The following is a 14,753-nucleotide window of genomic DNA, read 5'->3' as shown; positions in this document are numbered from 1 at the left end:
TGTTCGGTTGCACCCGAAATTAGCATTTCCTTACTTGTTCAGTATATATACTTCTTGCACCATTTGGGGAATGGTATTGGTACAATCACGGATGAAAGACCCAAAACTGCGAACGAAAACTGCACGTGCACTTTCAGTACTGCGACCCACAAAAGCCCATAAATTACACCCGCTATTTTCGGTTAGTTCTACCAAAATCTCAAATGAGAATTTAATAACAAAATCATTAATTATATTTCATATTTATTTAAAATATCATACCATTTAGGTGTTTATTATAAATGTATTATCGTACTTCACTATATACATATGTAAACATATTGAATATTTGAACAATTTTTGCTATCTGACAAAGGCTGGAGGAAGAGTGGCAAATGTCAAATACCCCGAGCGGCCTGGAAGTGTAAGCTGCACACATTATGTGAGGACTATTTTGGTTTCTTTAGGAGATTTGGAAGATCTGTTCTTTCATTAATTTCATTAGTACTAGATTCGTCCATTTTCTGGGAGGAGGGTTTCTATAAAATATAAAGTAAAATTAGAATTTTTACAACATAAAATTTGGTAGTAATTACCTTATGTTTCAGGAATTCTAAATCTAGCACTAGCAACGTTCTAGTCTTAACATCCATGCTCTTGCTGTAGTATTTCCATTGAACTAATTTCGGTGAATCCATGTCCTTGTAAAGCGATACATCAACGTTATGAATCCTCAATACAAGGTGAAAATGAATCAGAAAAGTCCTCCTAATTAAACATATAAGAAGTTTTTAAATTTTTATGATCACAAACTTTCACTTAAATTTACCCTCTGATTTCTATGTTTCAGTTGCTGGTATGGCCAACTGAGGTGCCGGTAAGTGCAAAAATACTGCATATGCTTTGCCCTCTAGCTCATTGGCAATGCCCAGTTGACACACGTCGCGATGATAAACGGTTTCAAAATCACCTAAACCATGTCGTTCCAATTCTCGTGCTTGTGTTGACCAATAGGTTTAATTGCACGTAAAAAAGTGACATCAAAACTAATATCTGGTGTGTCATTGTTTTGTGTTCCATGTAGCAGCGTTTGCATCCATAGTTCTGAATTTGCTTGCAGCACATATTCCATCGCTTCGAAAGTTCTACGCTGCTACTATAAGTGGCACCAATTACGTTGCGTACCTTTAACGTGCAGTATGAGGTTTGAAATATCTGTATGGAAAATTTTAGAATTTAAGGCAATATAATATTATTATATTCAACAATTATTTACGTATTCAATGGTTTCGCCCTTGATGTTGACCATTGTTGGCGTAGTTTCTATTGCGTGCTTCGAATTGACAATGCAATGAAGTATTACTGTATCACCCTCTTCAATTCCATATTTTGGCTTTAGCAAACTTTTATTTTACGTTTTACTTATTTAAAAATGCGTGCTTCAATAATTTAAACTTTAATTAGGTTACAGATCACTGATTTAATTAAAACACGCAAAATAATACTTCACAAGCAGCCATGATATAGCTCTAAACAAAACTTGTTTAAACACGAGATCTTTGGTTGTTTCTTTCTATCATTCAGGGTGCTGTACGAGAGAAGAGTTGAGGTAAATGTTTATGCGCCCTTTGTTGCATATGTGTGTATGTAGTGATGTTATTAAAATTTCTTTGAATGTATTGGAGTTTCAGTACCCATGACTTGCTGGGTAATTAATGATTTTGTTATTAAATTCTCATTTGGGATTTTGGTAGAACTAACCGAAAATAGCTGGTATAGCTTCTGGGCTTTTGTGGGTCGCATTACTGAAAGTGCAATTGGAGATATTGGTCGCAGTTTTTGGTCTTTCATCCGTAATTGTTCCAATAATATTCCCCAAATTGTGCAAGAGGTATATATAAATTGTTAAATGATGAATGTAATGTGCAAGAAAGGGATAAACGATCACGCGTACACTTCGTATATTGGTCAATTCGCCCGTAAGAATCGCATAGAAACTTTCATTGAAACTGCTAGTACCGCTCCCAGGCTTTTCACCGAAGAATTCGCCGGTACCTGTCTTGCAGGGAGAGATTGTTCGATTTATCATTTTCAGGGTCACCCCTTAGTCACAGGTCCTTAGACTTTGACCTACGAAAAATCCCTTATACAATAAGTACACTTATCCTATTTTATTTTATTCTATTTCTCCTTATCGAAAATACAAACCATTGTAAATCATATAACTATCTATTACAATTTACGTTAAAATTAAGATCCTAAAGTTATACCAAAAAAAAAATTGTATTTGCATTAACTACTGCAAAGGCTGAGTTGCCATTAGTTGTAATATTGAAATCCTTTCTGAAAATTGTTATTGGATATCGAAAATAATTAATTTAACATATAAAGCGATATAAAATACAGCTGTAATATGCATCGTACCCCATTGGAGGGGATCAAAAAATACAAATAAGCCAACCGAAAAAAATAGTTTCTGAAATCGATGAGTTAAAGCAAAAATTTAAAGAATTAGAATAATTAGAATAATTATGACAACAATTAAAAGCGGAAAATCAAAAGATGAAGGAACAAAATAATCCACTTGTGCCTAATTATAGTCAATCACAATACGAAACTGATGAAGAAGAATTGGCTATGGAAACAGAGTGGATTATAAAGAAAAATAAAAAGGCCTAGTAAAAAGCGTAAGGCTGAAGCTTCACCAGAGTTGAACATACAAGAAAAGAAATCGATCGGTGAAAACCATACATCTAAAAATGATAAACCGAAGTATGAACCATTCATTCGTCTTAAAACCTTTAAATAACGATATACATAAAGTAAGTGTCACATCAAGTGATGACTATAGATCGGTGACAAAAATGTTGTCTGCATCGGGAGCATCATTGTATTCCTTTGAAGACAAACAAACGCGTCCAATAAAGGTTATGATTAAAAATGTCCATAATTCGTTAGTGCTATTATCGATGATTTAAAAGAAAAAGGTTTAAAAGTTATGAACGTCGTTGAGAAACTCAAGTAGAAAAGACGAGAACCTTTAAACATGTTTTTAGCTACTTTTGATTCGAATGTCAACATCAAGAAAATCTATGAAATCAAATATATTCTTCACACCGTTGTTGTTCTAAACTTATTCCTCAATATAAAAATTGTCCGGCATTTGGACACACCAAGAATTTCTCCGGCAAAATGGCAAAATGAGTTAAATGCGGTGGTAAGCACAAAACCTTCCAGTGCCAAAAACCAACTTCAGAAAAACCAAAATGCTGTTACTGTGGCGAAAGCTATCCGGCAAACTACAGAGGATGTATTGTTGCAAAAGAGCTTCAAAGCATTCGTAACAAAACCTTGAAAAAAAACAAAAGGGCACCATAAATTTGCCCAGTACATCAAATAATCCAACCATTGTCAATAAAAGTGCTGTCAACAAGCAGCATCGCGTACCGACGAGTAAGCTCACTTTTTCTGAAGCGCTGAAAAGCAACTCAAACGTAATGAACGAAAAAAATACAAAGTTGACCGAAGAACTACTAAGTCAAATCCTTGAGATGTTAAATAAGCAAGAAAATTCAATATAGATCTCTGCAGCCGTTTAGATAACCTTGAAAATAATAAAAATAAAACAAAATGTAAGGTATGAATGGTGCTCTCCGAGTTATGACATGGAATGCAAATGGACTATTAAAGCACCAAGAAGAACTTCAACGCATTTTACAAAAAGCGAAAATAGATGTATGTCTAATATCCGAAACTCATTTTACAAGACACAGCTACATTGCTTTCAAAAACTATGAAATTTATCACAGAATCCATCCTAGTAATTGTGCCAGGGGAGACACTGCTGTTATTGTTAAAAACAGCATTAAACATAATGAGGATAGAAAAATCAGTGCATACAATATTCAAACCACCGCTATAACACTAAAAGCAATGAACCAACCCCTGTCAATTACAGCAATATATTGCCGCCGAGGTACAAAATTGTCGTTGAAGAATATATAGAAGTTTTCAATAAGCACCCACACAAATTTATTATGGGAGGTGACTTTAATGCGAAGCATGTCTTCTGGAGATCGCGCCTAACGACAACTAAAGGGCGAGATTTATTCCAGTCAGCGCAAGATACGGAGTGTGCGTTCGTATCGACTGGAACACCAACTTACTGGCCAACGGATACCTGCAAAATAATAATTATAACTAGAAAATTTTATTGAAATAGAAGGTGGTTTTGATCTGAGCTTTGATCACTCATTAAAAGAGATCTAAGTTTGAAGCTATACAACAAAAATACGGATTGAACTTCATTCAAACAAATCCTTCAGACCATCATGTAGTACATCATCCGATGCCTGAAAAATATATAAAGTTGGTTAGAAATAATTAAAATATCTATGTATATTCGTAGAACAATCATTGTTATTTGAATTGAATTTGAATATGTATTACTTGTTGTTGCTGCTATACTTATACACCATTTGGCGATTATCCACCAATATTATAAGCATGGGAAGTATTAATACCAACTCTGTTAAATAAAAAGAATATCAAAATTATTGTTTTGTTTTAGTTTTGCAATTAAATTCGTTTCAATAATACCTGTTGTTGTAGCATATGTTGTGTTGTATTTCCAGGTGCATCATTTTTGTTACTTCCTGACACAAAGGACTGACTACGAGTGCTTCTTCCATCATACGTCGAATTTGTAATGGACGATTGATGAGCGATTGCCGTTGTATGTCTTGAAGAACTGCTGGTAGGATTCCCCCCATACCAAGTAGCTAAGCTTAAGCTTTAGTTTTTCTTCCGAAGTTTGCAAATATCTGAAAAGGATAATAAAAAGATAAAAGTATATTCTAACAAAAGATTTTATGTTTAGTATATACATATATAAGGTTTCATATTATCAACTCACCCATCTGCCTAAAGTGGCATAATCCTTGTTCTATTTCTCTTTTTAGTTTTGCTTGTACGCACCAGATGTGCGTTGTAGTTCGCTTTGCCTTCCGGACCATTTTCTGCAGTTATATTCCTCTCTGTAAAGAAAAAATTTACTATAAATATAAAATAATATCAGCAACAAATAATTAATACGCACTTACATCAACTCACTTCAATTTTTTTTCATATGAATGACGGCCATGGCGGAGATTTTGAACGGTTCATTGTAGTACATGCATCTCTCTCTTATACATACTGTAACGGATTTCCAAAATCTGTCGTTTACTCTAAAACTCTACCCTGAGTTCGATCACTGAATTGTCAAATAAAAGTCACACTTTAATGGCTATACACTAATCTTTATTTCTAATTCCTTATAACTTAACACTTTAGTACTCAATACTCTACTTTACAACTCTAACTTATAACTTGTTTACACTTTGCTCGACAACTCGCTCCTTAGAATTGTCCACACTCGACAACTCTCTTATCTTGCCAGCCCGGCAGCCCTTATATAGTCGATTGCTAGCATGTTATCGTCACTCGAACATTCTGGAAACTACGAATATCGATGTCTAGATAGATCTGGCAAGTTATCGATTTCGATTGTCAATTCTAGTTTGTTCTGGTGCCATTTTCGTTACAATACAAAGATTAGGGTTAATGAATGTTCCCAGCAAGTCATGGGTACTGAAACTCCAACACATTCAAAGAAATTTTAATAACACCACTACATACACACATACACAACAAAGGGCGAAATGTGCATAAACATTTACCTCAACTCTTCTTTCGTACAGCACCCTGAATGATAGAAAGAAACAATCAAAGTTCTCGTTTTTAAACAAGTTTTGTTTTGAGCTATATCATGGCTGCTTGTGAAGTATTATTTTGCGTGTTTTTATTTAAATCAGTGATCTGCAGACTAATTAAAGTTCAAATTATTGAACCATGCATTTTTAAATAAGTAAAACGTAAAATAAAAGTTTGCTAAAGCCAAAATATGGAAATGAAGAGGGTGATACAGTAATACTTCATTGCATTGTCAATTCGAAGCACGCAATAGAAACTACGCCAACAATGGTCAACATCAAGGGCGAAACCATTGAATACGTAAATAATTGTTGAATATAATAATATTATCTTGCCTTAAATTCTAAAATTTTCCATACAGATATTTCAAACCTCATACTGCACGTTAAAGGTACGCAACCTAATTGGTGTCACTTATGGCAGCAGCGTAGAACTTTCGAATCGATGGAATATGTGCTGCAAGCAAATCCAGAACATTTACACACCAGATATGAGGTTTAATGTCACTTTTTTACGTGCAATTAAATCTTTTGCTCAACACAAGCCCGGGAAGAACTGAAACGACATGGTTTAGGTGCTTTTGTAACCGTTTATCATCGCTACGTGTGTAAACTGGGTTTTGACAATGAGCTAGAGGGCAAAGCAGTTGCAGTATTTTTTGACTTACCGGCACCTCAGTTGGCCGTGACATTAGCTGCTAAAACACAGAAATTAAAAGGGAAATTTAAGTGATTGTTTGTGATCACAGAAATTTAATAACTTTTTGTTTGTTCAATTAGGAGGACTTTTTTGATTAATTTTCACCTTGTATTGAGCAATCATAACGTTGTTGTATCGCTTTACAAGGACATGGATTCACCGACATTAGTTCAATGGAAATACTACAGCAAGAGCATGGATGTTAAGACTAGAACGTTGCCAGAGCTAGATTAAGAATTCCTGAAACATATGGTAATTATTACCAACTTTTATATTGTAAAAATTCTATTTTTATTTTATATTTTATAGAAACCCTCCTCCCAGAAAATGGACGAATCTAGTACTAATGAAATTAATGAAAGAACAGATCTTCCAAATCTCCTAAAGAAACCAAAATAGTCCTCACATAATGTGCGCAGCTTACACTTCCAGGCCGATCGGGGTATTTGACATTTGCAAAAATTGTTCAAATATTCAATACGTTTACATATGTATCTATATAGTGTAGTACGATAATACAGTAGAACTAACCGAAAATATTTGTGAGTCTCAGTACTGAAAGTGCACATGTTGTTTGGTTCGCAGTTTAGGGTCTTTCACCCGTAAAAGTACCAAGAACAGTACTGGAAGTGCACACGGTCTTTCATCCGTGATTGTACCAATAATATTCCCGAAATTGTGCAAGAGGTATATATACATTGCTAAAAGATGAATGGAATGTGCAAGAAAGGGATGAACGATCACACGTACACAAGAGTTTCGTGTACTTTTGTAAATTCGCCTTTAAGAATGGCATAGAAACTTTCATTGAAACCGCGGGTAGTACTCCCTGGCATTTCACCGAAGAATTCGCCGGTACCTGTCTTGCAGTGGGTGCAGTGGGTATGTTGTTGCTTTCAATTATGAAAAATAGAATTATCGAATTTCTCTTAAAACGATACAAAAGGATCGAAAATATCATCTCAATTACTTTAATCGTAAGTTTATCGGTATAACAGCAGTGGCCCTTCACTAAATGTGTATAAACAAACAAAAACAGTAGGTTACCCGCGGTAAATGTGCATATTTTTGTTAATGGTTGCATTGATGTTGAGTAATTCAAACGAAGTGTAATAAGAATAAAGAGGAAAATGAAGCCGAATAGAAAAAAATATAGTGTAAAAAAATCATATTCTTCTTTTCCAACATATAATAGACATCAGAACCGACAGCAAAACAATCAATCACAAACATCATCCTATCAGCACCAAAACCACCAATATTATTCTGTAACGTCGCATAATAATACACATGGTGTAATGTCATATGGACCTCAACTTGCTCCCAGTTATTTTAATAATATCAACGCTTGGCCGATCCAACCACCAGTGCCTTTATCAGGACCTGCATTTGGACCAGCTGCATATCAATTTGATCCAAGAAACAATAATTCTCAAATGAATATGGCCCCTTTACATCATAGTATAGTTAGTAGTACAGCTCAATATTCCGTTCCACCACCACCGTATCAATTCAATTGTCCTATAAATTATCAGCAAGTTTCTAATACAAATCTTCCTCAAACAAATACGCAAGTTAGTGCTCCAAAAAGAAAGTGGATTAGAGAAGACGCTATACGGGCCCTATTACTTGAAGAAGAGCTGTGTAAACGAAATACATCTGCACCATATTTAGTGATTCGCTTCCCAGACCCGCCATTAGATTCTGAAATGGTTAAAGGTTTTTCAGGACAGATTGATGCAGTTCATTTTCAAAAAAATTCTGCACCACGGTTTTGTTTCGTTCGATTGAAAGAAAATGCCGACGCGGAGAGAGTGATTGAAGATATATCAAAAATCCCATTTGGGTTGGGTCATTTATGTGCAGAGTTACGTTTTGATCCAACTAAACCTCCTGCAGCCACGAAACCAGAGCAGGTTGATCCATATACATTGTACGTTGGAAATTTGTCTTTATCAGTATCAGTCGAATCTATAAAACGACAGTTTCCTGGCGCTCAAAGATATGACCTTGCCTTTAAATCAAAAATAAAACCTATTAGGTATGCTTTTATTCGTTTTGAAAGTGTTGAAAAATCAATGAAAGCTTTTAAACATGGTATGAACCTGCAAATCGATGGACGCTCACTTGTTTTACGTTTTCGTAGAGCAAAATTTAATTATCCTGCTGAAAATCTATCTTCAGAGAAAAGTCGCTCAAATAATAAAGACACATCAAGCGTTTCTAATTTAATGGATAGAAACGATGGCAGAACGTCAAATAATCATAAAGAAATACAACCACATTTGTCATTTAATGGTAAAGCTTTAGTGAAGGATGAGTACCTGGAAGGTAAAATAATTATCTTTCATTTTTTAAAATATTTGTGTGCAACGAACTAAAATTTTTTTGTATAAATTAGAATTTATAAAGGAAGAGCAATATGATTCTGAGTACAGTTATGAAGACGAATGTTCAAGTTCGTTTTGTGGGTATACTAATGGTTTTGAACCACCTGCCATTAAGCTGGAAATAGATGATTTTGAACACACGCCTAAATCAAATTGTATTTCATCTATCCCAAATGGTTCAGATGAATGTTGTGGTATGTGTCACAAATATCTATATTGCAGTATTTTATTATTACTTATAAAATATTTGTCTGCCTTTCAGACGGTATAGACCAAACAACTATTCGGGACGCAGCAAATGATTCTGTTCATCAGACAAGTGCTGTATCAAGCACTATAAGACCACAGAATCTTGATGAAAACGTAAACCTTGTAAAAATGCAGGCTACGAATGCGACAATTAATGCCAAAGAATCTGGAAAATCTATACCGCCAATTGTGTCGATTTCAGAAAAAAAATATATTGAAAATTTGTATGAGCAATTAAACACTTCTAAAGTACTTAAAAAAGAAGTACGAAGTGAATTTGATGATCTGGACGCTATGCTTAAAGAAATAGATTAATCGTGTAATAGAAATACGATACACCATTAACTAACATTTATAAACAAAGATGTAAATAATGATTTATTTATTTTTATTATTCATTAGCATATAAGAATTAATATTTGTTTGTTCCTTAAGAATATCACAGCGTTCACGTGCTTTTGCTATCTTATTATTTGCCTTTAGGGGTTATAAACAATTTAAATTTTTACAAGAATTCGTAAAATTAAACATAAAGAAAAGAAAGCGATGATGTTCATACAATTCCCACGACTGCCAGTTTTGCGGTACTAGAATTGACGAGGATTCTCCGGTCAAAAGCAATGAAGTTATGAATTATGACGTTCATTGAAATTTAAAATATCTTCTAAACAATAGATTGGAATTTATTCGTTTGTTGTCAAATTAATGAATTTCTGTGCATTATATGTATGCAAGTATGTACGAATCTACTATTCAAGTGGTTTAATATTTGTAATTTTAAAGGTCCAGAAAAATTATTTGCTATGAGTTTATAGGAATGGCGCTTTTATGCACATTCATTGTTTGAATTGGCATCTCAATAAATATTGTAAGCCGCCGCTTTTGAAGAACTACTTAAATATAATATATATGGAAGGATGAGCCATTAAATTTTGTGAAGAAAGTTTTTGACCGCCATTCGCCTGAAGTGGACAGAAACGAGCCAACAAACAGCCGTTTGAAGGCGATCTAAAGTGTGAAGGTGAACCCGGTTCTGCGGTTGTACGCAGGGTTTGGGACCCACCGCGTAAAAACGAATAACCCAATGAAAAATCGACTAATGCCTCGAATGAAAATACATATAATGCCTTTTGTTGATGACGACTCCAGCAAACGTTTTAAGGATAATGATTTGGGGGCATGTATATTAAACATTCTGGCTTTGTTCGGGGAAGTCTCTTGGCAGGATTGCCAATTAACTTGCCGAACTTGACCGGAATGTTTAGTAGTAATAACTAGATTTTTTGGGTGTGATGGTTGAGTCATCCAAAGGACTGAATGACTTCTCTTTATTTTACATTCTTTTTATACATATTCTAATCCCTAAGACTAAAAACAAATATTCTTACAATCTAATAGTCAAGCATATGTTCACTTGAGATCCACCACAGGTGGTAAGTGAAAGGTTCTTCTTACAATCTAATGTGTGAGACGAATGTCCACTTGAAAAGGTTTATCTTACAATCTAATATGGTAACATTTGTGTACCACGCGTGACCCTCGATCCTTAATAGTCAATCTGCCAATTACATATTGGACCCATTTGTATATTAGTTAAAATTACAATATATTGTTGGTGGTATTAACTTGCATCTGGAATGTCCGGTCCCTTAATTGGGACGGTGCCCAGCTGGTTGATGTCCTCATACGATTAAAGGCTGACATCTACTATAGCGGCCATATAGATTCTTTTCCAAAATTTGGCGCATGGTGAATATCTGGTCAGTTGTCGATTTTCCAGGCCTAAAGCCACACTGATAAGGTCCAATCAGTTTGTTGACGGTGGGCTTTAGTCTTTCACACAGTACTCTCGATAGAACCTTGTATGCGATATTTAGGAGGCTGATCCCACGGTAATTGGCGCTTAATTCAATTTATACCTTGCCACAAAAACGTGTGGCCGGGTCTGCTAGTATAATATAAAGATGTAGTTCTTTATTTCCGGTTTATACCAGGAAATTCTCTTTGATTGCTTATTTATTATTTTAGTAGTATTTTGCTCTTCTACTCTTATGTTAAATTTTTTATGTTTGGGCATATTTTCTGTTGTATAAAAGTGGTCTCTTCTGTAAGAATCGCTGACATTGCATTTAAGTTCTGAAATTCCGAAGTCATTCCTTGGTCTTTCTGATAGCTACTTTCAGCAAAGAATCGTAGCGCTGCGCAAATCTTCATAATTGGAGAGACAGCAGTTGATCGGTTGATGGATTTAAAACGCGGCCAACAAGTATGAAAATGCTTTGTTTAATCTATTTGAAAATATACAAAATATAGTAAACATAACACATTTTAATTCTTAGCGTACTTCATAAGTGAAATATCCAAAGGTTTGAAATGATCTCTAATTAGCCGTCGAATTAATGCCACATTCAAGCTTTCTTCCCGACTCATGGAAAATAATTAAAAACTACTCATTATAGTTCTTTTTTATATTTTGATTCAAATAAAATATTTTTGTTCACGTATTTGTATTGTAAGGATTTCCAAAATCTGTCGTTTACTCTAAAACTGTACCCTGAGTTCGATCACTGGATTGTCAAATAAAAGTCACACTTTAATGGCTAAACACTAATATCTATTTCTAAATCTTTATAAGTTACCACTTTATTACTCAGTACGCTACTTTACAACTCTAACTTAAACTTGTTAACACTTTACTCAACAACTCTCTTATCAGAACTGTGTCTTGCTGCCAGTCCGGCAGCCCTTATATAGTCGATTGTAAGCGATACATCGGCACTCGAACATTCTGGCATCTACGAATATCGATGCCTAGATTCTTCTGGCAAGTTATCGATTTCGATTGTCAATTCTAGTTTGTTCTGGTGCCATTTTCGTTACACTGCCCTCCACTTAAGTCTGATCGTCCTGATTAGACATACTTCCAGAACTAAACGCTTAGCATTTCTTCCTTAATTTTGTCTTCAGTCACTGTCGTCCTCCTTAACATTCCTTTCTCCATTTTCAATAATCCTAAACCTTAAATCATTCAGTAACCAAAAATTATACTCGATGTCGTCTACGCCGTTGATTCCTGTACAGCAGGCCATTGCTCAAATGGCGTTCCCGAACTGTACTGTTTCATCTGACCATGTCTCTTGGAACTCGACTCTTTATTTGCAATGCAATCTCTCATTGATTGATGACAACCAACCCAATAAAATTGATTCTTCTATTTTCCCAAGGTTTCCGTATTTCTTGTGTGCTCTTCACTTGGACCTTTCTGCATCTCATAGCGAACTTTAGGTGATCTTTCGTTTCGAACAACCATGCGAGATCGGGAGCAGTATCCTCGTTTGCCTTTCCACACTCGATATAAGCAACCAGCCACCAACTTAAAACTGTTCCACACTGCCTTCGCGACTAGAGGTTCAGCAGATATTTCTTCTTTCTTTGGACGTTTCACAACTGGAGCTTCATCTTGAGGTTGTTGTACCTTCATATCACAATCTTTTGTCCATGACACATCTGTCTTCTCTAGGGTCACCTGCGTCAATATGTGTGCCTCCTGCTCCTTCAATTGTGTTTACACCTGTTCTGAAACCTGCGATGGTATACACTCTCCATGCACTTCCAGCTGTGTTAACAACTCTTCTCTTTTTAAGGTCACCTCTATCGACTCCTCCTCTTTCAACTTTGAGGACACCCCATTCTCTTCCAATTGTGTTAATAAAATCTCTTGAATCTTACTTGAGCAACCGCTACTTCAGAATCAAGCAGGGACAATCGTATATCACATTGCAACCAATAAAAATAGGAGTACCTCAAGGTAGTATCCTGGGTCCACTTTTATATATCTTGTTCACTTCCGGCATGCCTTCGCCGACAAACTGCTGATGATACCTGCATTATAACGACAGGCAAAAGCGAAGTGGAATCGGCCAACAGAATGCAATCCGCACTTAACGAAATAGTGGAATGGACACGGAGATGGTGCATTACTTTAAACAAGACGAAATCAATTCACGTAAACTACACGAACAAAAGTGCTAGATATATTCCTTTACATATCGGTAATGTGGCAATCCCATACTCCACCTCTGCGAAATATCTAGGCATAACGCTAGATGCAAAGCTGAAATGGAAAGAGCACATACAAAAAAAAGTTGCAGAACTAAATCTAAGATATAGCAAAATAAGCTAGTTAATCGGTAACAAATCGCAGCTAACAACATCAAATAAAATTCTCGTATATAATCAAACGTTGAAAACTATTTGGACATACGGAATTCAATTGTGGGGATGCGCTGCTCCGATATATATTCAAGCGATACAACGGTTCCAAAATAAAGTCCTACGCAAATTTGTAAATGCCCCGTGGTATATACGTAATTCAGACCTGCACCGTGATCTTCATATAAAAATGGTCCGGGAAGTTATTCACGTGACGGCATTGAAACATTCAGCGAGGTTGCAAAATCATGTAAACGCAGAAGCCCGACGACTAGGAGAGATTAGAAATAGCAGGCGTCGACTAAAGCGAACAACATTCTACGAACTTATACGAAAATAAAAGGTATTATATGTAATATTTAGTTTCTGAAAAAAACGCTTATATTGTATTTATCTTTTAAAATTAGAAAAACATTGCTTGTTAGTACAGTTTTGTTTTGTTTCACTAGTTGCAATCATATGAAATGTAAAAATATATCTAATTACGTTTCAATAAAAAAAATCTCCATGCACTACCAAAGGGTTTGCCATACACGCCTCATTCGCTTCGGTCTGTGTTATCAAACTTTCTTCATGCTTTTCCAGCTGTATTGACGCATCCGCTTTATTTGAAGTCTCATCCATTGACTTAAGTTCCTCCTCCTTCGCTTCGGGCTGTGTTAACAAATCCTCGTCTTGCGTTTCCAGCTGTGTTGGCACCTATATATGAGGTCACCTTCTTCGACCGACTTTCATTCTGCTCTTTTAACTGTAAAGAATCTTGATCTGACATTTGCGATGACAGCTCTGCCACGCGTTTTGACCAACGCTCGTCCTGCGCTTTAAAGTACGACAACATCTGCGCTTCAAACTTCACTTTAAACTGCGACGACATCTGAGACAAAATCATGTTCATGTCCATTACTCCTAACGAACATGGAGTCTCTTCCTTTTCTTCTATGGACCAGATATTCATTATGCATCAAATCTTGGGAAAGCCTCGTGAAAAGAGGATCGACACACACCAACTCTTCGTCAATTTTAAAGCTACTTTCGACAGCACGAAAAGGAATTGCCTCTTTTCCGCTATGCCTATATTTTGCCTCCCCGCAAAACTAATATGGTTGTGTAAAATGATGTTAAGCAACTCCAAAAGCTCCAACTCTGACCCGTCGATAATCTTCTACCGTCCTTGTCCCGCCCATAGCACTTCTTGGGCGGTGATGTTTTTTTTTTTATAGTAGGGGGAAGCATTGAAAGCCGGAGTGCCGAACTTTAATCCGCTAAACCTAACCTACTCCCAACTGAAGACTCTCCCACGTAACCACCAGATTAAGTATTACTTCGTGGGAGTGACAAGACAATTTTAGGTCTCCTCCATGGCACGGACAGACAGACGCCTAACCTGTTGTACATGTCTCAGTTCTGTCATAATTGAAGCTGCCGCTTCGTTAACAGCTTTTCACTTATTAGAGGACTGGCACATAAGTG

At 35.8% G+C, this 14,753-nt stretch overlaps 1 protein-coding gene and 1 long non-coding RNA gene across 7 annotated transcripts; one reads left to right on the top strand and one right to left on the bottom strand.

The window, feature by feature from the left end:
- Positions 1-431: 431 nt before the first annotated feature.
- On the bottom strand, positions 432-5,402 carry LOC128922788 (uncharacterized). Of its 6 annotated transcripts, none has more exons than XR_008471972.1 (8): positions 5,082-5,402; positions 4,895-5,015; positions 4,579-4,802; positions 1,741-4,507; positions 1,256-1,567; positions 809-1,194; positions 576-747; positions 432-518 (listed from the first exon to the last, which is right to left on the bottom strand). It is a non-coding gene; the product is annotated as an uncharacterized LOC128922788 (long non-coding RNA). The 6 variants fall into 6 exon arrangements; XR_008471971.1 differs by having other exon boundaries at positions 1,256-4,331; positions 4,429-4,507; positions 5,082-5,401; XR_008471973.1 differs by having other exon boundaries at positions 1,256-4,507; positions 5,078-5,402.
- A 2,007-nt stretch (positions 5,403-7,409) lies between these two features.
- Pof (uncharacterized) lies at positions 7,410-9,448 on the top strand. Its single transcript, XM_011196668.3, has 3 exons — positions 7,410-8,763; positions 8,834-9,016; positions 9,085-9,448. The coding sequence occupies exons 1-3, from the start codon at positions 7,563-7,565 to the stop codon at positions 9,384-9,386; spliced, it is 1,686 nt and encodes a 561-aa protein (XP_011194970.2). The 5' UTR covers positions 7,410-7,562; the 3' UTR covers positions 9,387-9,448.
- Positions 9,449-14,753: the final 5,305 nt, after the last annotated feature.

This window comes from Zeugodacus cucurbitae, chromosome 6 (assembly GCF_028554725.1).
Source record: "Zeugodacus cucurbitae isolate PBARC_wt_2022May chromosome 6, idZeuCucr1.2, whole genome shotgun sequence".
Classification (NCBI taxonomy): domain Eukaryota; kingdom Metazoa; phylum Arthropoda; class Insecta; order Diptera; family Tephritidae; genus Zeugodacus; species Zeugodacus cucurbitae.
This window is presented reverse-complemented; position numbering and strand designations above follow the sequence as displayed.

Coding starts and splice junctions, on each gene's coding strand:
- Pof (XM_011196668.3), top strand. CDS start 7,563: ATGAAGCCGAATAGAAAAAAATATAGTGTAAAAAAATCATATTCTTCT. Junction 8,764..8,833: donor GAAGGATGAGTACCTGGAAG/GTAAAATAATTA, acceptor TGTATAAATTAG/AATTTATAAAGGAAGAGCAA. Junction 9,017..9,084: donor TGGTTCAGATGAATGTTGTG/GTATGTGTCACA, acceptor TCTGCCTTTCAG/ACGGTATAGACCAAACAACT.